The 27255-nt window shown below is 48.0% G+C and overlaps 1 protein-coding gene across 4 annotated transcripts in view; it reads left to right on the top strand.

The window, feature by feature from the left end:
• Window positions 1–27255, top strand: part of MAP4K4 (mitogen-activated protein kinase kinase kinase kinase 4) — a 917846-nt gene that overhangs the window by 833538 nt on the left and 57053 nt on the right. For all 4 annotated transcript variants that reach the window (XM_069636727.1, XM_069636728.1, XM_069636729.1 and 1 more), the window contains 2 exons: window positions 3696–3839; window positions 23453–23587. In XM_069636727.1, the coding sequence (XP_069492828.1) occupies window positions 3696–3839; window positions 23453–23587 (279 nt within the window). The remainder of the gene's footprint in view (window positions 1–3695; window positions 3840–23452; window positions 23588–27255) is intronic.

The following is a 27255-nucleotide window of genomic DNA, read 5'->3' on the forward strand; positions in this document are numbered from 1 at the left end:
GATGCCTGCGTTTGCCAGGGTGGTGGTTAGACCAGGAAAATACTTTTTTGGTTTTCCTTTTGTTAACTTTGGTGGTCACTAGACTTTTTGTTGGCTTTTCATTGTCCTGACTTCTTGTTTCAAGTGACACTTTTTCAGACGTTTCGCTGAAGAGGGACACTGCATGTTCATGTGCTGCCCTTGCTACCCCATGTGCTAAGCAGGGCACTGGTGCTATAAAGAGCTCCATTTTGGGTCCAACATGGGCCGGTTGAAGCGGTGTACTGTTATTTGGTTTGAACTGTAGTTTAGCATTTTTACAGTATTAGTAGCACTTGCTTCCTGAAAGGGAGAAATATTGCTACCATGTAATATTTGTCCCAGTACCTGGTCATGGTCCTTTAAGCTCTGTTACAAGAGGCATGCCACGTTTGGCCATTCTGTATGTGAACACCCAAAGAGATGTCTTGTTTAGGCTGGATGTGGGTCTTCCACACATCTCTGGCCACGTTTACTTTGTTTGTGCCTGCAGAAGTGGAATTACTGGTCTCGCCAGATTCTGTGTTTGTCGCTACGTTTTATGAGTGGTTGTTTATTGGAGGGTTGTGGTCACCCACAACCCTGTGTGTGTGTGTGTGTGTGTGTGTGTGTGTGTGTGTGTGTGTGTGTGTGTGTGTCGGATCCCATTCGCTAGAATCTACCTGGAACAATGCTAAATTGCTGAAGTGATGCAGACATGGCCAGACACAACTTGCAGAAGCTCTGTGGCTGACTCCTGAGGGAAGCTCTACCTTTCTTCTGTCCATCATCCTACCTGATTTGGGCTCTTACTCCCTCTGATCCAGACGGAATAACTAGAACCTGCTCCAGTACTGTGTACTCACCTGCGGCAGAGGTGGTGCCTGCTGGAAGCCAAGTAGGCTGCTGTTGTTCACAAATGCTCTCAACACGCCTTGGACTGGATTTCAAAAGCTGTCCTTCCTTGAGGAACCATCCTGACACTCAGACCTGCAGTCTCTTGTTGACCAGCTCCTCCTCTGATCTGTTAAAGGTTCGCCATTGTGATTCCTCACTGCTGCTGTCCAGACTAGCTCTTTGAGGGTCACCTGTGAGTTATCTAACCATGTGGACAAAGTTTTCTTTGCTCACCCATCTATAAGACGGACCAGGCACCTGGCAGACTTGAGAACCTGACCAAGAGATTCTGTATAGCTTGGCGGGCAAGACTGAGCAGCCAGCCATTGAGAAACAGTCCTGTGAGGGCATAAGGGGACCCAGAGAAAGCAGAAATGGGGTAGTGGTTTTCCACCACCCTTCTGGACGACAGCAGCTTCCTACCTCAGTGCGGTACAAACTGGTGGACAAGATAAGTCGGCGGGAAAAGCAGTCCCAGCACAGGACAACAAACCCATTCAGTGAGAGAGGCCAGGATGAAGGCTAGCAACAGGCAAGGAAGGGCACCCAGCAGCCAAATATATAAGAACTGTACAATACCCAGCCAGTACATAATCATCCTGGGTCCAAAATGGGGTGCTTGAATCCCCCTTGTACTATGAGCCATATGAGCTACCATAGGACATAATGGTAAAAAGGGTTGCAGTGGCATGAGGACTTCGGTAGAAGTCCCTCTGACAAAAATGTCAAAACTTAGAAAACCATAGTTGGAAAAATCAGTCTAGGGGCCCCATTAAATATGATATGATATTGTATTTCTATCGCGCTCGTACACAAGTGTTTCAGAGCGTGACAAGGCAAGGGAGGGGGAAACAGGGGAGAACAAAACAGCGATCTTACTAGGCCCAGTGACATTGAGAATGCGCAAGTGCATGGGAGAGGAAAGGTGCATGGAAGGGGGAGGCATGGAAAGTGCGAAGCAGAGGAGAAACAGATAATAATAAATAGAGGCAACAAACTGGTAGTGCAGCCAGCAATTTGCAATTGCTAGGTTTAAGGCAGCAGACAGGATAGGTCTGATAAGTTCAGGAAGAAAGGGGGGGGGTGTATGGGTACAGATACAGACCCCAGTGCAAGGGGTGGCCCGGAGGCAGTGCGGGAGGGTGGCAGAGTGAGCAGGTACCTGGGCCCGAAGGACAGAGGGTGGGCAGGTGCATGGTGCCAAGAGAACAGATCAGCAGGGGAGAGGGGGAGCGAAGGCAGAAGAAAAGAGGAAGGTCTTGAGGTGCTTCCGGAACCGGAAATGGTGCTCAAGTTTTAGAGTGGCAGGGAGGCTGTCCCAGGGGGAGGCCCCAGCCGAAGACACAGATCTACCCCCAGCTTGTTTCTTTGAAAAACTGACCCTGAGGGAGTTGGAGGTAGAGGAGCGAAGAGCTCGAGAGGGGAGGTATTTGCGGAGGGATAGCTGAAGGTATTTTGGACAAATGGGACGGAGAGACCACCAAAAATGGACTCCTGCCCTAACACTGGGTGCGTGTTAAGTATGTAAGTGCTATTCTCATGGAACCCAGAGTCCAGATGAGTATCACTCCATGTCAAGGGAAGCCATCATCAGTGTGGTTTTCTCTAATCAAGTAACGTATGGGCATGAAGGTTCCAGCAGTAGTTTTCTGCCTTGTGATTCTTGAGTCTTTCTTCCACCAGCTGCTTTGAGCAGAGTCCCCAGCGCATGGCAATGGTGGTGCCAAAACACAGATTTCTATTAAGATCTTGGAGGCTGGCTGTACATCCAGTCCCCCAGTCAGACACATTGTACCATTCAAACATTTGGTGGCCACACAATCGAGAGTGGTTGCAACATTCAAATCACCCTGGGTTTATTCCCAATCTCACAGGGCGAAGTTTCATAAGTTAATTCCAGATATTCGTTCATACATTTGGCTAGATCTGTTCATGGCAGGTCAGAGCTTCAAACTTTGGAGTCTCAGAACAGCCATGCCCATATAGTGAACACTTGTTTCCATGCTTACCAGGTAAATACAGCCTCCTTGTGAACGTTTTAATGGGGACCTGCAGAAAAGGAAACCAGCCTGTGTTCCTGTTTTCTGTTTACGAACAAGGCAGTAGGTAGACTCTTAAAAAAGCAAAGTACTGCCCACCAGCCAGAGAGTTAATACAAGAGGCCGTGCAGGGTCACCTGCTCTGAGAAACAGACTTGAGGGTACCTTTGGGAGACACTGCAGGGATACATACATTACGTTAGATCGCCAGTGAGGCCCTGGATGGGGGACTATCTGCTTAAGAAATTTTAGAATTGTGGGGCAGCAATGACCAGGGCTTCATTTGAGTCACAGCTGAACACTTTATCCCTGACCCACTTTTTTTTTGTTAGTGCTCATATTTCCGGTTAATATGTTGCAATATATTTTGTAGTCTATGAAATTCAGTCATACTCGCATGAATGTCCACGTGAATGAGTTAAAGATACTAGATACTTTATTAATAAGCACACATGTTGAAAAGAACATGTGCATGCGGTCATGTTTTTTGTGTTTACAGAGAACTCATAGCTACACGTGGCATGTGGTAAGGTACCACTTGTGCCTTGAGGCAGCTTTCAACATTAGATTTTTACAACTGGGAAGGAAGATTGGCTGCTGTGGCTTCATTGTCTTTTTGGTTCCACAGGATCCTAGTTATGGATATAACAAACATATTGTTTTCTGTTTAAACTTGTACACCATTTTGAAAACGTAGGAAATTAAAGTTGCACAAGATTTTCAAATGTGTTTTTTGTTTTTCTTTTTAATTCTTTTTTGTAGGTGTTAATCTGTTGGTTGGAACCGAAAGTGGCTTAATGTTGCTGGACAGAAGTGGCCAGGGTAAAGTTTACCCACTCATTAATAGGAGGAGATTTCAACAGATGGATGTACTTGAAGGCCTCAATATCTTGGTTACGATATCAGGTATGGCGTCCTCTTCAACGCATTACCTTGGAGATCTACCTCTGTTCTGGCTGCTGTATTCCTAGCCATGTTTGTAATGGGTTTTGCAAGTTACCCATTTGAAATTAACATTTGGTGTCCTGGCTGGTTAACAAGGATTCAGTGTGAATGTTAGGCATCGGATGAGTTTCTGGTTTAAGCATTTTTTGAAACTATTAATATACAATGTCCCCTGTTTTTATTGACCGCAGGGGATGGGCTGTAGACTATGTAAGCCTAGTGGAGGCTCCAGCGGACCTTAGTTGGCGAAGGAAGTAGGTGTAGTTGCATCCAGGAACAGTTGCTAGCCCAATCAGGTGGCTGGAAACGCAGGCGATAAATTCCAGTATACTGCCTGCGTTTTACCAACCAACCAAGGTGCCTGCCATTTATTCTTTTGCGATCAGCACCTCCGCCTTACCCCGACTCCTCCCCAAAAGACCCTCCGCCTCCATCTCCATCCAGTGTACCTTCTTGGTCTCCTAGCACTGCTGCTCCTTTCCGTCCTCGTCCTTCCTCCATAGAGATAGAAAAGGAACTGAGACTCTTTTCTATTAACTATGGTGGCAGCCATTTTATTTTAGGTTTTCCCCACTGGAGATTGGGCTCACCAGTCACCCGCAGAGGTGTTGGGGCAAGGGGCTCGGGAGGGGGTGGGGGGCGCGTACCTGGCTGGTAATGGGGCCTCAACCCTCGCTGAGGCCCTTGCTTCACTCTGACCTGTCTGGGGACGCCTCACCATAGGAAGTGCGGTAGGGCTATTTTGTATCCCTCTTACTTTGTGTCATTAACAGTAATGGAGCAACAGACAATGTATCCAGGGATAGGCTGGTGGCAGCAGATCATTTTATTCCATGTTTTTTTTAACTTTCAGCAGCCACTTTTTGATTTTACTGCACAATGCCTTTTAGTGTACTGTATACTCTAAAATGCCCATGTGAATGACATTGTTCACCTGTCCTTTGGCCATTGTGTGCCTTGGCCTTCTTCCTAGCCTCTTGGTCTGGAAAACATGGAAAGCAATTTCCTGGGTAAAGCTCCCCTTTTCCCGGGCAAAGTTGTGTATTTGAGGGTAGCCAGATGTGGGGGTTGAGTTGTTAGGACCCAGGCCACATCTGTACCACAGTCTGGTGCTGGGCAGATGTGTAAGCCAGAAGCTGTTCATGATTGGACAGCCCCAGCTATTTTACAGATCACCATTGGTGGACTTGGGGGCAAATCCTGGGTCAATGGAGGACTCCTGCTGACGACCCAAGGAGAGACGTTGCAGCTGGCCAGCATTGCCTCCAGGCAAGTCCAGCTGAAGCCATGCTCCTCTCGTGATCTCCAAAAGGCTCTCGTTTGGTGCTCTGATTCCTAAACTGGTGGGAACAACCTGTCCCAAACCAAGCTCAAGGATCTGTGCCTTCTGAGCCTTCGGGAGTGTCCGTGGACGACACAGTGGACTGGCAAGCTCTTTCCTGGCTACCTTGCTGCGCCAGATGCTGTTCAGAGTTTGGCCTCTGAACTCTGCAGGGACTCCCGTTGTTTTCATGAAGTAAATTACTTTGTAGCAATTTACTTCATATATATCACTTTGAATTCTCGTAGGTATTTGCGGGTTCATGGCTTAAGGGGGGGGGGGGGTGGAAAGGATTTTGGGGGGTAGTGAAGAGTAAGGGAGGGCATGGGGTTGGAGCCCCCCAAAAATCAAAGTAATATGCACAAAGTAAATTACAGCAAAGTCATTTCTTTCATGAAATGACATAGAAACCTCTACACATCTTAAGCGTGTGGGAAAAGTCACCTGACCCTGCAATTTCAGCCTTCCTAGACAGAGAATAGCTGTGCATGGCCTACTAGTTTGTTCTTTCCACGAGAATCGCCTGTTGCTGCCTGATCGTAGTGACCCCCTACTCCCCCTGTTACCCACCTTCATATCATGGAGGTCGCCTGTTTTGTGGAGGTCTTCATCTCCTCCTCCTACAAAGTCTATATATCATGGAACTGGTGACCTTTGGACTCTAGGACCCAATTCCTAGCAAGTCTGGACATACAATGAATTGGGGCCTTTAATCCATGTTCTCTATTCACTTTTCTTACCATACACTGTTACTTAGTTTTGCTCTTCACATTAGTTAACTATTGCAGAACTGTTTGAAAGGTATAGTGTTGGTGTTATGTTAGCAGAACCCCCAATTGTGAATGCATATGTGTTTAATAGTTGTGACAATGCTGACATTTTCATTGTTTAGTGTATTCAAAGGCATAATAAATAATTGTATATTTTTGTTAGTCTTCTGTGTAACTTGAATTATTGGACTGGTTTGTCTCATTCTAGCCCTAGAGCTCTCACCCGCTCCTGAGGCAAAGTCTTGCACTTTGCTTCTCTGCCTTGATTTCTTTCGGTCTCTTCGTGTGGCCTCTCGGAATCCACCCCCAGGGTTGATTACGAAAACCCATCTCAATAGTCAGATCCTCTTTACTCTCCTCTAGAATAGTACTGAATTTCTTCTTCAGCACTTACTCCTCTGAGCACTGCTCCCAAGCTGGTGTTCCTAAAATCCTACTTTACCACCTCCATCTTATTTGTCTCTTCCTTTTGCTCTGTCCCTTTTTTGCTCTCCCAACTTCACCTCGTCCACTCTCTCCTCATTTTCTCCAACCTTTCTCTCCTCCCCACACTGCATATCCACTTGTCTTAAAACGCACACCAACTTCTGACAGGACCTAGGCCGTATATAGGGGCCTAGGTCCTGTCAGGCGAGTATATTTCTCGAGCATGGGGTTTGGCATGGATTCACATGCTCATGAATATTCCCCGTCATCAGGCTGGGAATCCTTGGTACAGAAAAAAATCAGTATCAGTTTCGTTTCTGATCAGTATTTCCTAGTAGTAACCAATCACTGATCTCTGGGTCATACTGCCCACAGCCAACGACTGCCCTCTCCCTAAGCCCCGCCTCCGGCAGCCATCCTCAGATTTTTACCACGCGTTCTAGTGTTGGGAGTCCTCTTGCTATAGCTCTCAAGATTGTGCTGCGTTTTTACGCTTTGTCAAGGAGAATTTCTCATTTTTCGGTTAAATTGAGCCTCAAGCTCCACCGTCTTTACATCCGATCAACGGGGACCCGTTTCGGAAGTTTCTATGCCCCTCAAGGGTGAAGATTTCGTCAAACGACGCTTTTGGAGGATTCCAGAAGTTTCTGAGGCCTACCCCGGACATGGCCCAGGAGAAAGGGAGCTCGACGCCCCGGAAGCTGTTCAGGACCTGCCCTGGATGCCAGCTGCAGAACGTGTTCAAGGAAGACAAGCATTCCTTATGCCTCTACTGTCTTCACAAGGACAAAATGCACGTGGAGGAGGACTGTGCGTTTTGCGGGAACATTTCGGAGCGGACCATGAGGGACCACCATCTTCGTCTCGCCAACTGGCTGGAGGGAAAGAGCCCGTCAGGTGAGAAGAAAAAAAAGAAATCCGAGCTGTCTTCTAAGTCCTGTGAGGGCGCTCCGGCGGCGGGGGCCCAACAGAAGGCTAAGCACCGCGAGTCCGTGGGCACCGGGAGCGCCCAACGGTCAGGCTCCTCGGCTGCCAGGCAGGGCGCATCCTCCCCGGCGCCATCGACTACGAGCCAATGCTCTGGCTTGGGTAAGGGGAAATCCGAGAACCCGGCCAAGCTTCTGGAGAGGCTCTGGTCGATCTCGAAGATTTCGGCTGAGGGGGAGCGAGGCGGGGAACCCTCCCCCAAGGTGAAGGCCACAAGCACGCAGTCGGTGACTAAGGCCTTGATTCACCCAGCCAAGGCCTCTATCGAGGAGGTCGCGGCAACCCTGGCGCAGCCTGCAGAGGTTACACCTGTGGTAGCGGCCTCGGGGCCCAGAGTCTCCCTGCCACCTCGGAGGGAGGCATCTTTCAAGCCCATCGAAAGAACCCCCACGAAGCCCCCGGCGGAGAAAGGGGGGGGGGGGCAGTGGCCGTCGTGGATTCAGACACAACCTCCGAGGGGGAACTTGTCGAAGTCCCTGAGAGCCACGAAGCGGGCATAGAGGGCCAGCCCGTCGAGAGGCATCCCGGGGGGACGACGGTAGCGCCGACGGTACCCCAGACCAACCGTCTCGCCTGTCGCAGCCAGTGCCGCAGGACAACTCGGCGGCCATTTTGATGGCAATTCAATCCTTATGCTCTGGAATAAGGTCTAGATTGCCTTTACCACCGACGGAGGAGCCGGAGCCAGGCCTGACGGAGGAGCCAGGGGCAGGGCCGTCGGGAAGTCCACCACCCAAGAGGAGAACACATCCTCCTGCACCCTTCCAGCCCTCGAGGCCTGCTCAACCCTCCTCCCAGTCCACGGGGATGACCCGGGCACGGACGACGAGGGCAGCGACGGCCGGGTGGACCTCCCGGCGTGACACCACCCCCCCAGGCTTCCTCACCTGATGAGATTGGATCCTTCCATGCGATGATCTCCAGGGCATCCAAGCTTTTCCAGCTCTGCCCCGAAGAAAAGGAGGGGTTCCTCTATCAACGTCGAGAGACCAAGAGGAAGACGGTCCTCGCGGTACCGCTACTGGATGACATCTGGGACGAGGGGCTCTCCCTCCTCAAGAACCCGTCCACGACGCCGGCAAAAAGGGACCGATACGAAAAGAAGTACCGGGTCCCCGACGCGGCCCCTCTATGCCTTGGAGCACAGCCGACCCCGGATTCAGTCGTCTTGGCGGCCAGGAAGAAGGCGGGGGGGCATCGACATCGACTTCACTGCCGGACAGCGAGGGAAAGAAGCTCGATGGGACGAGACGATGAGTCATCACGTCGGCTGCGACGACGATTAAGGCGGCCAACGCCCTGGCTATCGTTGCCCGTTACGACAGGGAACTTTGGTATAAAATCGCTCCCTTGTTGGACTTCTTGCCGGACGACAAGAGGGCAGAAGCCCTGGAAATCCTGCAAGAAGTCGAGGTGGCGTCAGACCACCCCATAACGGTGGCGACGGACATCGCTGACACCGGTTTCCGCCAGTTGGGCAACGGTGTTTGCCTCAGACGGCGCGGATGGCTTAAGGCTACGGATTTCCGCCAGGACGTACAAGCCAAAGTGTTGGACATGCCCTTCGACGGGAACAACCTGTTTGGGAAGACGGTCGATGAGTCCCTGCAAGCCATCAAAACGGACACAGAGACAGCCCGGGCCCTGTGAGTTCTCCAGCAATGACGGCCGTCCTTTCGGAACACCGGAGGCAAGCAATGGGCCTCCAAAGGTTCCGGCAGTGGCTCCTCCCTACCGTCAAGCGGCCCGTTCCTCCTCGTAGGAGGCCTATAAGGGATGGGGCAAGTCTGGAGGTTCCCGCCGTAGTCGCCAGGGAGGTCAAGGCGGCCTCGAAACAGGACTGAAGCGACCGTGGCGTTGGGCCCCCACCGAAGCACCCCGGTGGGAGGCCGGCTGGCGAAGTTCGTCAGCGTGTGGGAGTCCATCTCCAAAGGGCTATGCTCAAGAAAGGTGCCATCGAGCTCGTCCCAAAGAGACTTCGGGGTTCCGGGGTCTACTCATGATACTTTCTCGTAAAGAAGACAGGAGGTTGGCGTCCCATCCTGGACCTGCGGCGACTGAACAAGTACATCAAGGCTCCGAAGTTCCGGATGGTCACCCTCCAGCACGCACCCTTCCTGTCGTCGTTGGACTTGGAGGATGCCTACTTCCACATCCCCATTCTAAAATGACACCGGAAGTTCCTCAGGTTCGTGGTCCAAGGACGGCACTACCAGTTCAAGGCCCTCCGGTTAGGATAAAAGTCGGCACCCAGGGTATTCCCCAAGTGCCTAGCACCGGTGGCGGCGTGGCTACGCCTGCAAGGCATCCACGTCTATCCCTACCTGGACAACTGGCTCATCCGAACAAGGACAAGGGAGCTCGCCGTAGAACACACAGCGAAGACCGTCCAGCTACTCACAGACCTGGGGTTCTCCATCAACTTCCCCAAATCCCACCTGGTCACTTTGAAGGTTGTCCTGTTTCTGGGAGCCAAGCTCGACACAGTGGCACGGCTAGCCTCACCGTCCGACGAAAGCCATCCTGGGCAAGGTGCAACGCCTGCTAGCCATGGACGTAGCCAGGGTAAGATCCATCAAATCCCTTCTCGAGATGATGTCCTCCTGGATCTATCTGGTACGCCTGTGCAGACTTCGAATGCGTCCACTTGAAGAGTTCCTCGACGCACGATGGATCCAGGCGAAGGGCAGCTTCGAGGACAGGATACCGCCCAACGAGACCTTCCGACGAGCGATCCGGTGGTGGGCACCCGCACTCATCTGACTGCGGGCGCAGACTTTCAGACCCCAGCTCACCAGGTGACGTTGACGACTTATGCCTCCCTGGAAGGGTGGGGAGCGCATACCGGAAATCTCCACGCAAGAGGTCTTTGGCTCCCAGAGGAAAAACAGCTTCATATCAACATTCTGGAGCTCCGTGCAGTGTTTTGGGCCCTCAGGTACTTTCTTCCGTCCCTCAAGGGCAAGGTGGTGAGGATCTTCACCGGCAACACCACCATGATGTCAGGAAGCAGGGAGGAACCAGATCCCCAGCCCTGTCCAAGGAATCCCAGGATCTGTGGCACTGGGCCGTTGACCAGGGGATGTTTCTGGTACCTTCATCTGGCAGGGATAAAGAACACCATCGCCGACTCACTCGGCAGGGAGCTGCGCTCGTGCCACGAGTGGGAACTACGCCAGGATCTAGTGGACTGACTCTTCAGGCGGTGGGGCAGACCCCAAGTCGATCTCTTCGCAACGGCGACGAACTCCAAGTGCCAGAGGTTCGCCAGCAGGTTCCCACAACCGAGGGGCATGGGCGATGCTTCCTCGTTCCCCTGGGACAACCTATTCCTCTATGCTTTCCCGCCGTTGCCACTGCTACTCCAGCTCGTCAACCAGCTCAAGAAGTCCCGGTGCAGGATGATCCTCGTCGCACCGGCATGGCCGAGACAGATCTGGTTCCCGGACCTTCTGGACTTATCGGCGTCCCCACCAGTCAAACTGCCCGTGGATGCGGATCTTCTCTCCAGAGAAGGAGGCGTCATTCTTCATCACGACCCGAAGTCGCTGAACTTGCAGGCCTGGCTCCTGCAGCACTAGAGTTTGGGGGATACGATATACCGGCCGACTGCAGAGGTTCTTGCAAAGACCAGGGCGTCCTCAACTCTCAAGTGTTATGGACACAAATGGAAGAGGTTCTCTGTCTGGTGCCGGGCACAGAAGATTAACCCTCTACAGATTACGGCCCCTCAAGTACTGCCGTACCTACTGTCGTTGGCCAAGGCTGGACTAGCTCACGCCTCCATCAAGATGCATCTGGCTGCCATCTCCAGATACACCAGGACAACAGGACGGGTGTCCTTGTGGTCTCATCGCCTGGTGAAGGAATTTATGAAGGGACTATTCCGCTCGTTCCTGCGTGTGAAGGCCCCAACCCCGGCGTGGGAGCTCAACGTGGTGCTGACTAGGCTCATGGGGACCCCTTTCGAGCCTATGCATACAGCACAGTTGAAGTTCCTATCGTGGAAAACAGATTTTCTTGTGGCCATCACCTCCGCACGGCGCGTGGGAGAGATTCAGGCCCTATCTTGCAAGCCTCCATGCTTCACTTTTCACGACACGAGGGTGGTGCTCAGGACGCATCCCTCCTTCATGCCCAAGGTGCCGTTGGACTTCCACCTCAACGAGCCCTTGTTACCAGTTTTCTTCCGGTCACCTTTGTCGCCGGCCGAGAGGACTTTGCACTCGCTGGATGTAGCTAGAGCGCTGAAGTTCTACGTGGACCACACGAAGAGTTTTCGGAAGACGTCACAGCTTTTTGTGAACTTTGGACCTCTGAATCAAGGGAAGGCTCTCTCGAAGGCTTCCATTTCCAGATGGCTCTCCGGCTGTATCATGCACTGTCACCGGTTGGCAAACCAACTGCTGCCCGGCTGTCCGAGAGCCCATCCGACCAGAGCGATCGCTGCTACCACGGCGTTCTTGTCTGGTGTGCCCCTGCTGGACATCTGCAGGGCTGCTACGTGGAGGTCGACGCACACCTTCACGAAATTCTACTGCGTCGATCGGGATTCCAGGGAGAAGTCCAGGGTCGGCCAAGCAGTGCTGCACAACCTGTTCGCCTGAAGGGCCTGGTGAGGAGGTAAGAGTTGCTTAATGTTGAGCCTTTTGCCACCTCCCGTGGTTGTGCATGTGTGTACTGCTATGTATTCTTATATTCATGAGCATGTGAATCCATGCCAGACCCCATGCTGGAGAAGGAACAAGTCACTTACCTGTAACTTGTTCTCCAGCACGGGTCTGGAATGGATTCACATGCGAACCCTCCCGCCTACCCCTCTGCGGCTCTTCACTTGGTCATACTGCCACTTTACGTGCTACCAAATATGAGGATGGCTGCCGGAGGCGGGGCTTAGGGAGAGGGCAGTCATTGGCTGTGGGCAGTATGACCCAGAGATCAGTGATTGGTTACTACTAGGAAAGACCGATCAGAAACTAAACTGATACTGATTTTTGTCTGTACCGAGGATTCCCAGCCTGATGACAGGGAATATTCATGAGCATGTGAATCCATGCCAGACCCATGCTGGAGAACAGTTACAGGTAAGTAACTTGTTCCATACTCGTCACAGAGTGCATTTGGGTCACCTAGGAGACTAAGCACAGGGAGATTCGGGCACCTCCCACACTTCCTGCCTACGCCAGACACTCCTGAAGCCTGCTAAAGGCGAATGACCAAAGTAACCAAACCTGGTTTGGCGCGTAGAAAGTATTTGCCCTGCTTATGAAAATTTGTAATTTCTTGTGTTCCAATAACCTTTGCCTTTTACCAACATTTTAAGAGTGTTCTGAATACCAACAGCAAGATATTAATGTCCCCAGCATCCTTGTTACTGAAGTCACCTGCGGGTGTAGGTTGTCTGTGGGCCATCCCAAAAGGTTCTCGTCTGAGTCAGAAATTCAGAGTGTACAATATTGAAGTGTATTTGTACGTTACTAGTATATTGCTCCCTTTTTAAAGATGGCTTTATACTGACTGATAAATTAATAAATGTTTATGCAAGAAACTTTGAGTTTATTTGAATACCTGTAACTGTGAATCTTTGTAGCTCCACTACAGCTCACATTTCCCCTCTTGAGATGAGCCTGGCTGCTCAACACGCTACCAAAACGGTTTAGTACAAGCTTATACCAAAGGTTGGGTTGTCTATACCTGTAGTCATGATTGTAGTGTACCCAGAGGGTACTGCATACAAACTTTGCCCAACAGTGGTCAGTCGCATATGTTGAGCTCGTAGCCTATCTACAGAGAGAGATTGCATTTAAACAAATAATTATTATTGTTTATATTTTGATATTCGCCTCTACGATTGATATTCCAACGTCTGTTGATTACCATCTGAGGCTTCAACACATTTCTCCTTCTCGACGTCTGGCTGCAGCCTTCACCAGGCTTCAGCCTTGCAGTGGGGAGAGTGGAGAGGGGGTCTCAATAATTACATTTTGTTACAGAACACCTCTTTCTGCTTTCTTCTCTGATTTCTGTCTAGCTGCCGCTAAATTCATACTAGGCAAGATTGTATGCAGTAACTTGTGGGAAACTGCACCAGCCTTGTCCTCTTGGCGATAGTTAACCCCAACCTTTGCTATAAGCATGTATTACACAAGTTGGTAGTGACTGAGCAGCCAGGCTTATCTCAAGAGGGGTCAATGTGAGCTGTAGGGTTGTAACAGAGTTTCACAGTGACAAGTATCCAAATAAACACTTGCACGCAAGGTTTCTTGATTATACAATTATTTGTCAGTTGAATAAGACTTCCTTAGAAGGGAGCAAAATATGTAACACAATAATATACTTCAAAAATACTGTTTCAATAAATCAGTAGATGCCCATTTGGAATGGCACACACACTTCCTGCACCCTGAGGTGACTTAAATAACTAGGAGACTGTGGACATTCATATATCACGGGCACTGTTAGGCAAGATTGTATGTAGTACCCTTTGGGTGCACTACAATAACTTTGACCGCCTGGCAATAGGGACCCAACCTTTGGTATACGTCTGAACTACAGAGGTTGGTAGGGTGGTCGAGCAGCCAGGCTTATCTCAAGAGGGGTCAATGTGAGCAGAAATGGTGTGACAGTTTCACAGTACAGTTATCCAAATAAACACACTCCAGGTTTCTTGATATTAATTTATTTCAGTCCGTTATATAAACCTTTTTCAGAAACGGAGCAAAACATGTAACACTTAAATATACTTCAAAACACGGTTTCTCTAAATCAAATGACAGCCATTGGGCATGGCACACACACTTCCTCCACCCTCAGGTGACTTAAATTGCTAGGACACGATGGACATTGATTTATCACTGGTACATTCAGAGCAATACTGAGTTAGGTGAAAAAGATAATAGAGGAATAAAACAAAGGTTAACAAATGGCTCAAAAACAGGCAAGTACTTTTGAACACCTTCCAAAGTACGAAGTCAGAGGTAAAGAGGAGTCTCCCAGGGAGCCAGGACAGCCAATGTTAATTGCACAATGTGAAGGGGAGCTGAAGATCTTCTTTGCAGGTAGGTAAAAAGTCTTGCACACTGTTTGTGGAAATGTTTGTTGAAAATAGAACACTTGAAGGGCCACAAGCTGGGAGGCTTGTGAAGGGCAAAGCTTTAGCAACTCTGCAAGGCAACCAAGACAGGTCTTAACTGTTAGCAAGTAAGGATACACCACAAGAGGTAAGTTATCTTAGACTTTACAGTAGCTCAGGTTAGAAGAAATAGTTCCAGCTGGGTTCTGTTTCTGTACAGCTCTGCAGATCCTGTTGTTCCTGGGCCTCAGTCATGGGGACAAGAGGGAGGCTGTCTGGGGACTCCTGCTCTGCAATGGGACGGTCAGTGGCAGCAGTGGGCAAACTTCAATTCAACGGTTCTTCAGTGTTTTAGCTCCTCGCGTCTGACAGCAAATGGCAACATTGCGGTTCTCCGATACCACTTCAGAATTTCCTTGCTTCTGGGGTCCAGCACTCTGTTGAGGTGGCTCAGGCTTGGTCAGTCCTGTATCCGGGAAGTCCGGAGGATCTTCCTAATGCTCTGGTCCGACTTACACACAATCTGGTGTTCCTCTCCCTGGCTCTTCGGTTCCAGCAGCAACTGCAGTGGAAATGCAACCAGCTTCAAGAGGATGTCCAGGTGGCTTACTTTGGAGTTAATTGGTCCCACTCACTCAAGGGGAGAAGTCGTGCTTGCAGGGCTTCACCGGGCAAACCAACGGTCCAGGAGTTGCAGCAAGCATCTCTTCCAAGTTCTTCTTCGGATTCCCTCATCCAGTGGTCGACTCTGCCTTCCAAGCAGAAAAGCCTTGACTTTTATGCAGGTTTCTCGCATTCATTCGCAGCCTAGCTGTCAATCACACAGCAGGGTGGCTGACCTCCAAGGGCAGCCAGCCAATCACCTTTGGGTGCATTCCTTTCTCCTAGGAGACTAAGCGTAGGGTGTTTCGGGCACCTCCCTCGCTTCCTGCCTCCTCGCTTAATTCAGCCTAGGTAATGCACAGAAGCGCCACTGTTAGGTAAGAATTGATGTAGTAACACCATGTGAGACTAAACACTTATCTGCTTGGTACTAGGTAACACACCTTTTGGTATAGGTCTGTACTACACAAGTTGATGGTGTGACTGAACAGCCAGACTTATCTCAAGGGGCGTAAATGTGAGCTGTAGAGCTGTAGCAATGAAATTCCCAAATAAAAGTAGCCAAATAACACTTGCACTCAAGGTTTCCATTATAGTTATTTATTTAACATCAATTTTTAAATAAGTCTTATTTAGAAAGGGCAAGGTATGTAACAATCAAATATACTTTAAAAAAATACAGAATCGGCACAAGTTAGTGGACTCTTTGGCTATGCTTCTTACACAATTCCTACACCTGGAGGCAACTTCATTCATAAGGACAGTAATGGCATGTATATATCACTAGTTATACTTTGCAGATTCTGAGCTTGCCGAAAGCAAAGGTTAAAGGAAGGAAAAAGGTTAAACGGGCAGGGCATGCAAGTATACTTTAATATTCCAATGAAGCCTAGACAAGCCTTTCCCAGCAATAACGGTCTAAAACAAGTTACCACCTCTGAGGGACAGAAATATCAAAGTCAATGGGCTAGAAGAGTCTGCAGGGAGCCATGCCAGCCAAAGTCATTTGGAGCAGAGTCTATGGAGTAGAGGCACTTCTTAGAAAAAGTCTTGCACAAAGTTAAGGAATTTTGTAGAAATCGCTTGTATGGTCACTAGCTGTTAAACTTGAGAAAAGCAGAGTTGGAATCAACTCCAAAAAGTAAGCCAATGCAAGCCTCAAATGAGAAGACCACAGCTAAAGAGACAACGTGGTAAGTTCCCCATGTCTCAACAGTACCTCTGGTTTGAAGAAGAGTGGTCCAGCTGGATTCTGTCCTGTTGCAGCGGTGCAGACCCTGGGTTCCTGGGCCTCAGTCGTGGGGACAACAGGGAGGACGTCTGGAGGGCACCTGCAGCAGCAATTTGGAGGTCGATGGCAGCTAAGGTTTTTTTTCGGATCTACAGCACTTCACGGTTTCAGTGCTCGGTAAACAGAACCACCGCTGATCTTGGATACCGGTTGGGCTTCTTTCACTCTTTGGGTCCTTGACTCTGTTGGGACTCGAGCTCTGGTCGTCCTGCTTCTGGAGGGTCCTTTGACTCCTGGAGCTTCTGGCCCGATTTCAGATGTTGCACTCTACTATGGATTTTTTGAACCCTGGCACTCTGTTCTTGCAGCAGCGAAGTACAGCCAGTTGGGGAAGATGGTCCAATGGAGTTCGTTTCAGGGTTAGTTGGTCCCACTAACCCAAGGGAAGAAGTCGTCCCTTCCAGAGTTCCTCTTGTCGATCAGAAAAAGGAGTCTCAGCACAGCACCAGGGCTTCACTGGGAAATTCAAAGGAGGATGCAGCTAGCTTCGTTTAGTTTCTTCTCCGTGTGTTTCGCTCAGTGGTCGACTCTGACTCTAGTCCCAAAATCCTCTCCTTTTAAGCAGGGTTCTCCCATTCATGCGCAGCCTATGCTGTCAATCACACAGCAGGGTGGCTGTCCTTGAAGGACAGCCAGCTAGCCAATCGCGACTGGTTGCATTCAGGCATTCCTAGAGACAAAGGACAGGGGAGTTTAGGGAACCTCCCTCACATTCTGCCTTTCCAGACATACTGGAGCCAGAGGCGGGCTTCAGGGCTGAAGCCGGCGACAGGCAAAATGAACAAAGGGCTGTTAGGGAGAATTCTCAGAAATGTGCTAATTCCCTCCACCTTAGAGACCCCCAGCAACTTTGCTGCAATTTGAGGACTTGATTTTTTCAACCTGGAGAGGGTGAGGCCCTTTTTCCCCACTCATGTATTTTAATGTGATTTCTGAGCTTTGTGTTTCTTTTGGTTATAGAGCCTGACAAACTCCATAGGCATAATCTTTTACATTGTGTCACACAACCTTCAGTGCAGTGACACGTGGAAGTCTTTCAGGTTTCCCAAAGGTTTAAATACCTTCTCTGAGTTAAACTACTCTTTCCCAGAGCAGTAAAGTGAAATTGACTTTACGTACACTTGTAAACTTTCTAGACCCAGCACACACTATCTTACAATAGGGTGCTGGATGGTTACCTAGTATCCCCTTTGTCTAGCTTCTCATGTAAAAAAATGTTACCCTTTCCTCACTGAATGGCTGGTGGCAGTGGTTTCGTTTTAAGTACTTTGGTGTGCATTTACCGTGGTCTGTGTTCACGACTGCAGTAAAGCACCCAAGGGTGACATTTTTGTCAAAATGCCCCCGGTCTTCTTTTTTCCCCATTTCTTTGTGGAAAGGTCCTTCTTGAAATTTACTCTGCACGCCAAACCAGGTTTGGTCCCATTGTTCATTTTGCCTTTGGCGGGATTCACACGTTGTTAGGCAAAGTTTGTATGCAGTACCCTTTGGGACCACTGCACACAACTAGGACTACTGGTGTAAGCAAAACCAACCTTTGGTATAAGTCCATACTACACAGTCTTGTGGTAGCGCTGCTGAGCAATTGGGCTTATCTCAAGAGGGAATGTGAGCTGTAAGGATGTTACACAGAGGTCTATAATTAGAAGTATTCAAATAGACTCTTATACCCAAGGTTTCTTGGTAAAACGCATATTAATTTATTTCAGTCAATTCTAAAACATTCACTAGAAGGAGGCAATCTATATCACACAAAAATACACTTCAGTACTTCACAATATCAGGTTCTGTGGCATTTCAACTACTTTGAACGAGGATCAAAATGGCATTCCGAGCATTTGAAGGAGGAGCAAAAAGGCAGAAGTTAATAAAACGGATATTAGTTACTCTTAAGCAGTGTAAATAGTTTGCATTCCCCAGAAGAGTTGATTCAATGCAATAGATTAGGCCAAAGTCAATGGGCTAAAGTCTTATATAGGATAAAGCATTTCAGGAAGTTAAACGGAAAAGTCTTTGCCAAAGTTCTCAGAAGTAGTTCGTAAAAGAAAGATTCATATGTCGGGTCACAAGCTGACTAGGCCTGCAAGTTACCAAAGTTTCAAGCACTTTCGCAGTGAGAGGTAGGTTCTCTCGGTTGGGTTTTCACAGTACCTTACAATGAAGAAAAAGATGCAGCTGAAGACATCTGTTCCTGGCATTTCCTGCAGATCTCACTGTTCCTGAGCCTCAGTCGTGGGGACAAGAGGAACGATGTTGGGACTCCTGCACTGGGACTGGTCAAAAAAGCTGGCAAAGGCAAATCATCAATTCCGGTAGCTGTAGTCAAGCAAACAAACTGGTGTCCTTCTCCCTGGCTATTCGGTTTCCTGCAGCACTCTGAGGAAAATACAACCAGCTCCGAGAATGGTATCCAGGTGGCTTACGAGTTGATTGGTCCCACCAACTCAAAGGGAGAAGTCGTCCCTGAAGGCCTTCTCTATCGAGATGAACTTGGCAATTCGGACCTGCAGCAGGGCTTCGCCGGGCAAACCAATGGTCCAGGAGTTGCAGCAGCTGTCCTCTTCCAGCTCATCTTCGGTTCTTTCGTTCCAGTTGTCGACTCTGCCTTCTAAGGCAAGAGACTCGCCTTTTATCCAGTTTCCTCCCATTCATTCCAGCCTAGCTGCCACTCACCCAGCAGGGTGGCTGTCCTTGTCAGACAGTCAGCTAGCCAATCATGCCAGAGTGCATTTGGGTCTCCTCGGAGACTAAGCACATGGAGTTTCGGGCAGAATGGTCATCCATGGGTGCTATAATGCAGCTGAGGATTCAGCCTCTGGTAAAGAAGCACAATGGTAAGAACATTAAACCATTGCCACCAGCCATTTAAATTAGTGAGGGTAACACAAAAAATGTTACATGCAAATGTAAGATAAGGGGCTACTAGGTAACCCCCAGCAATACACAAGTTGGTGTGTGCTGGACGTACATAGAAAAAAGGTAAGTAAAGTCATTTTCACTTTTCTGTTCTTGGGAACATTATTTCACTCAAAAGTTATTTAAACTTTGAGAAATCTAAAAGATTTCTCTGACACTGCACTGAAGGTGCTGTGTCACCATACAAAAAGTAGATGCCTATGGGGTTTGTCAAACTCCAGAAACAGAGGAAACACATAATCCAAATCGGTTCAAAACACATGAGAGACTGAGCAAAAGGTCTCACTGCAGGGTTAAAATGAAAAAGTCCTAAAGTCCAGCAAAAGAGCTTGGGGTCTGTAAGGTTGAAGGGAATTGGCACAGAAATGAGAATTCTCCCTAACAGCCACCATTTTCCTAAAATGGTGGGCTCCTTCTTTTTTCACCATTTATTGTGTGCGTCCTATTTCTGAGGTCTTCCCCTGCCATTCTATGCGGGAACAACCTCAGTGACTGTTTTGTCTTTGGCAGGAATCGTGTGGATTCCCCGCTCAGGCTCCAGCGTGTCTAGAAATGCAGGAAGTGAGGGAGGAGTCCAAAACTCTGCATCCTGTTGTGTTTCACCTTGCCTGAAAGGAACAAACTCCAAGTGGGGGGCAGGATGTACTGATTGGATCCCCAGACCGCCCCTTGCTGTAAAATGCAGGAAGAGAATGCAGAAGTTGTGCTGTAGTTTCTGATACAAAATCTGAACCTGGAAGCTGCTGACAAGTTGAACACTGGAGCTGAATCCGAAGAGGAAGATAAAGAAAACGCAGCCAAGACGATTGCCAGTGACCAGAGCCTACTATGGAATGGCAACGCTTCTGGCGAGGTAGACCACGAGAAAGCTGGTCAGTCCACCGGTTGGTCCAGGGACGGCTCAGGATGGCTGGATCCTCTAAGGCGGCAAGACAAGTTGATCCCACTAGTCCAAGGGCTTAAGCACCGCTCAGGGTCTTTGTGGATCAGATAATCCAACAGGGCTTCACTGGGCCTGACGCAGTAAGGGATGCTAGACCTCTTCGGGAGTCATCTTTGGATTTCAGTCGGCTGTTCGTCTGCAACGGATTCTTGGCTCCAGCGCTGATCTGAAGGGGCTGCAGGAGTTCTCTTATTAACCAAAATCCAGCCTGGACGCAAGTCAAAGCTGACAAAAGTTATGGATCTGCAATATTCAAACAGCCAGTATTTGTACAATCGGGCACAAATGTTTTCACTCATGTCCCCCACCTACACTCTGTCCCCAAGATGTGTAATGGGACTAGACGGTACCACTCACTTCCTGGGCCACACACATACAGGCTACACTGGCCCACAAATGAGCATGACCTTATCTGGGATTGCCTGGCAAGGCAGGAAGAAGGGGAAATTTATAATACGGCCAAACAGAGGCGTTGCTAGAGGGGGGTTTAGGGGGCTATAGCCCCTGGTCTTTTGGTTGTAGCCCCAGATAGAATCTCAGGAGCTACAACCAAAAGGCTAGTTAGCCCCCAGTCCCGACAGTTCCGACCACAGCGTAGCCCCGGGTCTTTTCCAGACCTAGCAACATCCCTGTGGCCAAAGAACACGTGGAAATCTCTTGGCACATCCATTTCAGGGCGCTAGCCACATTTAGTAGCCATGCACACAAAGTGAATGTGCACACTAGAAATACCGCAAACAAGGTAAAAATACATCTGCTACCACCAGATTGTCTTTAGGCACATATAAAAGTAACCAAAATCCCAAGTGTAGAAAGCTAGGGTGATAACAAAAGTAGCCCCACTTTATTGTAAGATACGGTGTGCAAAGTTAAGAAGTTACAAAAATGTAAAGGGTAAAAAGGTAAATAGTTTCACAGTAATGATAGTCTGGCCCAGGGGAACGCAAGCTGAATGCTTTACTTTGCCTCAAAAAGACAGCAGGTTCAAAAACGGAACAAAATGAATGGGGTTCCATAGCAATCTATGGAAGGAAAGTTGAAAAAATAAACATTTCCTAACACTTACCAGTGATAGTTGGTGTAACATGTGGTGGACCTCTGCAGATCCACTATAGATTGGCATCTCTAAACCCCCCCCCCCCTCCGCCCACCACCAGTGGTGGTTTAGAAAAATCATTCTAAAAGATCTGTTCAGACTGTGCTTTCCCATTAGTTATAAATGTTGGAAGGGGTCCACATTTCTTCTAGTGCCATTCATCGAAGGTCTGGTTGGTAAGAGGGCACCGATTTGTTCAGGGTGTGGCCTTTAGCTTTCCTTTTCCCCGGTTTGTTGCGATAGACTCAGTGTTGAGTTCGGCGTGATTCTGTCCCAAATTCAGTGTCCTTTGAACGCAATTAATTTCTGCCCACATTTAAAACTACTTATTTCTTATCTGCAGAATTTGATTATTTTGAATGGGGTGGGTGGCCTGCTCTGTCCCCCTCCAACTCCCCACACTGATACCCCTCACCTCTTTCCACAGCAGGGGGACTGCAGCCTGTAGCTCTCCAGATGTTTTGGACTGAGACCTGCGTGTTCAGACTTGCATGCTAGGACTGATCTGAGTTGTAGCCCAAACATTGGGAGAACCAGAGGTTGCAACCCTTTGCTCTACCCCTTCACCCTGCACCCCCCTGCTTATTGTACAAATGTGTATTATCGTGATTATGCACGCATCCCACATTCGCAATTCTTCCCAGCAAGGAATATTCAGAATCCCTGATAATACACATCCATTGGATCTGAATTCGGAACTGATTTCTCCAACTGCATTACACTTCCTAAAAGCTCACATCCTATCAACCGCTCCCCTCATGAGACGAATGCATTTGAACTTTTCGGCAAAAAATAACGAGTCTCGAAAGTCTGTTTTTTGGTCGAATGCCGAGATTTTCTTTAGCATTTTTTTTTTATATTTTGAGGGATGGGGGGGGATTCCCCCCCGCTTCTCCTACCTTTTATTTATGCCTTTACCCCACTCCCCATCTATTCATTAAGTGAGGGTACAAAAATCCCTGTGAAATTCGACCCAAAAGAAATTTCTTTTGGGACTCGTTTTTTGGTGGGGGTAATACCTTGTGAGACAGTGAATGGATTTTCATCCAAATTCCTTTGGCTGTGGACTCCTTCCACCCCATCCCCTTTTTTTTCTCTTGTAATGCCAGTTCACACTGCCCACCACTCTGCCCTTGTTGACAGACCACCATAGACGTTTCTGGGTGTTCAATGTGCAGCTGTCATGACCTCAAATTGGTGCATGCGGCTGGGTAATCAATCACTCTGTGTAAAATAGAGTAGAGTTGCTCTGTTGTCCCACGCTAAACACTTCACTTGGTCACAGCAACGAGAACTAGTGCACTGCTTGGCTTTTGCGCTTTCTGCACTGTTGTCCTTCGCAAGTATTCTCCGTTTACAATTTTTGTTAACTGATTATATTCGAAGTAGGAGCTGAAGAATTCGGCCTGTTTTGGATGCCCTCAAATGTACTCTGCAAAATGAGCCTTCATTTGCTCAATGTCTTGCTTTGTCTTTCAAATATTATTTTGCACACAGTTTAAAGGCAGGGATTGACAACTGTTAATAAGTTTAGACGTCCAAAAGCCTGTCTCTACAGTTTTGCTTATGAGCGTATCCTGCTGGTTTTTGTATTGTTAAATGTTACAATTTCGCTGGTTCTCACCCTTGACTGTTTTTCTGCTTATGTATCGGATTAAAGGTCATTCATGTCAAGAGGCCATTATATGGATCATTTAAGCTGTTACATGGTCATCTCCTCACACCTTGCACAAACCCTACCCTTGATGCCCCTTCCAGTGTTTACTCCTTTTGGATAGGTTGTTTGCAGAACCATTTTGCTCCATGGTATAAGAGGAGGTCCATATTCTTCTGGACATAAGCCTTCAGGTGAACTCTGGCAGTCATAAGGCACCCATTTGTTTTCTACTTACTAGCGGTTAGTTGATTTTTTTTTTTTTTTACCTCGGCAGGATACCTTACTATGAGGTGCTATTGTTACCAAGTGAGAACCTACTTTTGAATACAATCTGAACACTGGTTATGTACCTTGATCTATAGACAATGGATTAGTTATCTTTTCAAGAATCTCCAATCAAATGCATGTTAACTGACGAAAATGTCAGAAGACGACATTGTTACTTAAACATACTACGCTTTTGCACATTTTACGAAACCTTTTTCTCTTTAGGCAAGAAGAACAAGTTGCGGGTATATTACTTGTCGTGGCTGAGAAATAAAATTTTGCGCAATGACCCAGAAGTGGAGAAGAAACAGGGCTGGACAACAGTGGGAGACTTGGAAGGTTGTGTGCACTATAAAGTTGGTGAGTAAGAACAACCTTTATGGGACATGTGTACAATACCTAATGCAGATTTTAAAAAAATGGTGGTGTTAGGCAAGATTGTATGTAGTACCCTTTGGGTGCAATACAATAACCTTGACCACCTGGCAATGGGGACCCAACCTTTGGTATACGTCTGAACTACACAGGTTGGTAGTGTGGCTGAGCAGCCAGGCTTATCTCAAGAGGGGTCAATGTGAGCAGTAATGTTGTGACAGAGTTTCACAGTACAGTTATTCAAATACACACTCAAGGTTTCTTGATAAAACAATTTATTTCAGTCAGATGTATAAGCCTTCTTCAGAAGGGAACAAAACATGTAACGCTTAAAATATGCTTCAGAACACACTTAGTTTCTCTAAATCAGATGATACCCATTGGAGATGGCACACAGACACTTCCTACACCCTCAGGTGACTTAAATAGCTAGCACACTGTGGACATTGATTTATCACTGGTACATTTAGAGCAATACTGAGTTTGTTGCAAAGGTTAGATAGGGGAATAAAACAAAGGTTAACAAATAATTCATAAACCGGCAAGTACTTTTGAAATCCCAATGTTCAGTAAATTAATTATTTCCTGGGGAGAAGATAAAGCAGAATCGGTGGTAAGAAGAGTCACCCAGGGAGCCAGGACAGCCAATGTTAATTGCACAATGTCTAGGGTAGCTGAAGATCTTCTTTGCAGGTAGGTAAAAGGTCTTGCACAATGTTTTTAGAAATGTGTGTAGTAAATGGAACCCTTGAAGGCCCACAAGCTCAGAGGCTTGTGAGGGGCAAAGCTATAGCAACTCTGCAAGGTAACTAAGACCGGTCTCAACTGAGAGCAAGCAAGGCTACACAACAAGAGGTATGTTCTCTTAGACTTTACAGTACGTCTGGTTAGAAGAAATGGTTCCAGCTGGCTTCTGTTCCTGTACAGCTGTGCAGATCCTGCTGTTCCTGAGCCTGTCGTGGGGACAAGAGGGAGGAAGTCTGGGGACTCTGCAATGGGAAGGTCAGCGGCAGCAATGTGCAGACTTCAATTCAGCGGTCCTTCAGTGTTTCAGCTCCTCGCGTCTGACAGCAAATAGCAACACTGCGGTTCTCGGATACCACTTCAGACTTTCCTTGCTTCTGGGGTCCAGCACTCTGTTGAGGTGGCTCAGGCTTGGTCCGTCCTGCATCGGGGAAGTCCAGAGGATCTTCCTAGCGCTTATGTCAGACTTAAAAGCGATCCACTCGATTTGGTGTTCCTCTCCCTGGCACTTCGGTTCCAGCAGTGGAAGTACAGCCAGCTTCGAGAGGCTGTCCAAACGAGTTCACTTTGGGGTCGATTCGGCCCACCAACTCAAGGGGAGAAGTCATCCTTGCAGGGCTTCTCTAGTCGAGGAGAATTCAGAGCTTCAGCACAGCAGCTGGGCTTCACCGGGCAAACCAACGATCCAGGAGTTGCAGCAGGCGTCTCTTCCAAGTTCTTCTTCAGATTCCTTCTTCCAGTGGTCGACTCGGTCTTCCAAGCCAATAAGCCTTTCCTTTTATGCTGGTTTCTCCCATTCATTCCAGCCTAGCTGTCAATCACACAGCTGGGTAATAATAATGATAATGATGTGTTATTTATATAGCGCCTTAATCCAAAGCGCTTTACAGTGCACCTATTTACATACAATATCACCCAACCGAAGTTGGTACTCATTTATCAACCTCGCAAGGGTGAAAGGCTGAGTTGGCCTTGCCGGGATTCGAACCTGCAGATCATGCTCAGATCGCAGCAGCGAGCACTCAACCCGCAGACAGCCAGCCGGCCAATCGCACCAGAGTGTATTCAGGTCTCCTAGGAGACTAAGCACAGGGAGATTTGGGCACCTCCCTCACTTCCTGCACCTGCCAGTCATACTGGAGCCAGAGACGGGCTTCACTCGTGAATCCCGCCAAAGACGAAACAAACAAAGGGACCAAACCTGGTTTGGCACGCAGACTAAATCTCAAGAAGGACATTTCCAACAAGAAATGGCAAAAAAAGATGACCAGGGCCTTTTTGACAAAATGGGCACCCATGGGTGCTTTACTGCAGCTCTGAATGCAGCCCGCGGTGAAAACGCACAATGGCTGTAAAAAAGTAAACCACTGCCACCATCTATTATTTGTAGAAAGGGTAACATAAAAAATGGTACATGAGAAACTAGACAAAGGGGATACTAAGTAGCCACTCCAACACCCTCTGTTAAGCTAGTGTGTGCTGGGTCTAGAAAGTTAAAAAATGTAAGTAGTCATTTTCTCTTCACTGCTCTTGGAAACAGTAGTTTTACCAAGAGAAGGTATTTAAACCTTTGGGACTTCTGAAAGACTTTTGCTTGTGCCACTGCACTGAAGGTGCTATGAGTCACAATATAAAGATGATGCCTATGGAGTTTGTCAGACTCCATAACCAAAAGAAACACAGAACACATAGAATTAAAAGTACAAAGTTCAGCAAAAGAGCTAGGGGTCTCTAAGGTGGGACGAATTTAGCACTAAACTGAGAATCCTCCCTAACATGGTGGTCTTTTTTTTTTTAAACCATTGACTACCATAACCCGCCGATCGAAATCCAAGTCCCTACATCTTTTATGATGGGATGGAGTTTCATTATACATTATGCATTTATCAGTCTCTAAGCATCAGTGAGTCACCCACATATGTGCAGTTTTAACATTGGCCCTCTTTACAAATAGGGCCCCTTATACCACAATGCAACAATTGAGGCTTCTTGGATGGAAAACCTTCAGCACTAAACTTGAGATTTTTCCACCAGTAAAATGGTTGATTTAAATAGGGTAAATGCTACACACCCAATGGAGTTGTGTGGGTAATAGTGACCCACACCGCTTCTTGTAATTTTGCCAATTTACTGCCAAAGCGAGTGACTGTAACAGTAAATGATGGTATTTACTGCAGAAATATTGCTTTACTCGTAATGAAGCCCACTGTTTCATAGCCCAAATTGTGCAGTGTTAATTTGAACAGTGCACACGTCGGATTGCAGAAGGACATGCATTTTGATGGAGCAACTTAACCATGCATAACACTAGTGAGAAGGGGCTCCAGACCGGCACCACCTTTACTTCATTCTCAGTGGCTGTGTATCTGGATGGTTCTGTCTCTGATCATGCACTCTCCCGATGGTCACTCCTTTTGGTGATAGCAATCACTTCTCAAGCTTTTGGGAATGGTGTTAGGAGAGTTTTCACAAAGTCCACATGGAGGTAAGACTCTATAAAACTATCCCTTGGTATTTTGGTCCCCAACTCGTAGTAAAAGCCTGTACTACCCGAAGGATTGGTAGAATGGCAGAGCAGCCAGGCTTATCCTATGAAGAGTATGTGAGCTATAGCGAAGTGCAATAGACCCAAGCAATACATCAGCCCAAAGAAACTCTTACTTCTCCAGCATGGGGTCTCACATGGATCCACATGCTCCTGAATATTCCCCCTCGTCAGGCCGGGAATCCTGGGTAAAAGAAAAAAGTTTCACTTTCACGTACATACTGTATTTCTCCTTTAAACCAATCACTGTCCTCTGGGTCATACTGCCTCCATGCAATGACAGTCCTCCCTAAGCTGCTTCTCTGTGTCAGCCTTCTTCAGATTTTTACCGCACGCTTCAGTGTTGGGAGTCCAAGTTTTTTCT

Source organism: Ambystoma mexicanum, chromosome 7p (assembly GCF_040938575.1).
Source record: "Ambystoma mexicanum isolate Mex_15411 chromosome 7p, UKY_AmexF1_1, whole genome shotgun sequence".
Lineage (NCBI taxonomy): Eukaryota > Metazoa > Chordata > Amphibia > Caudata > Ambystomatidae > Ambystoma > Ambystoma mexicanum.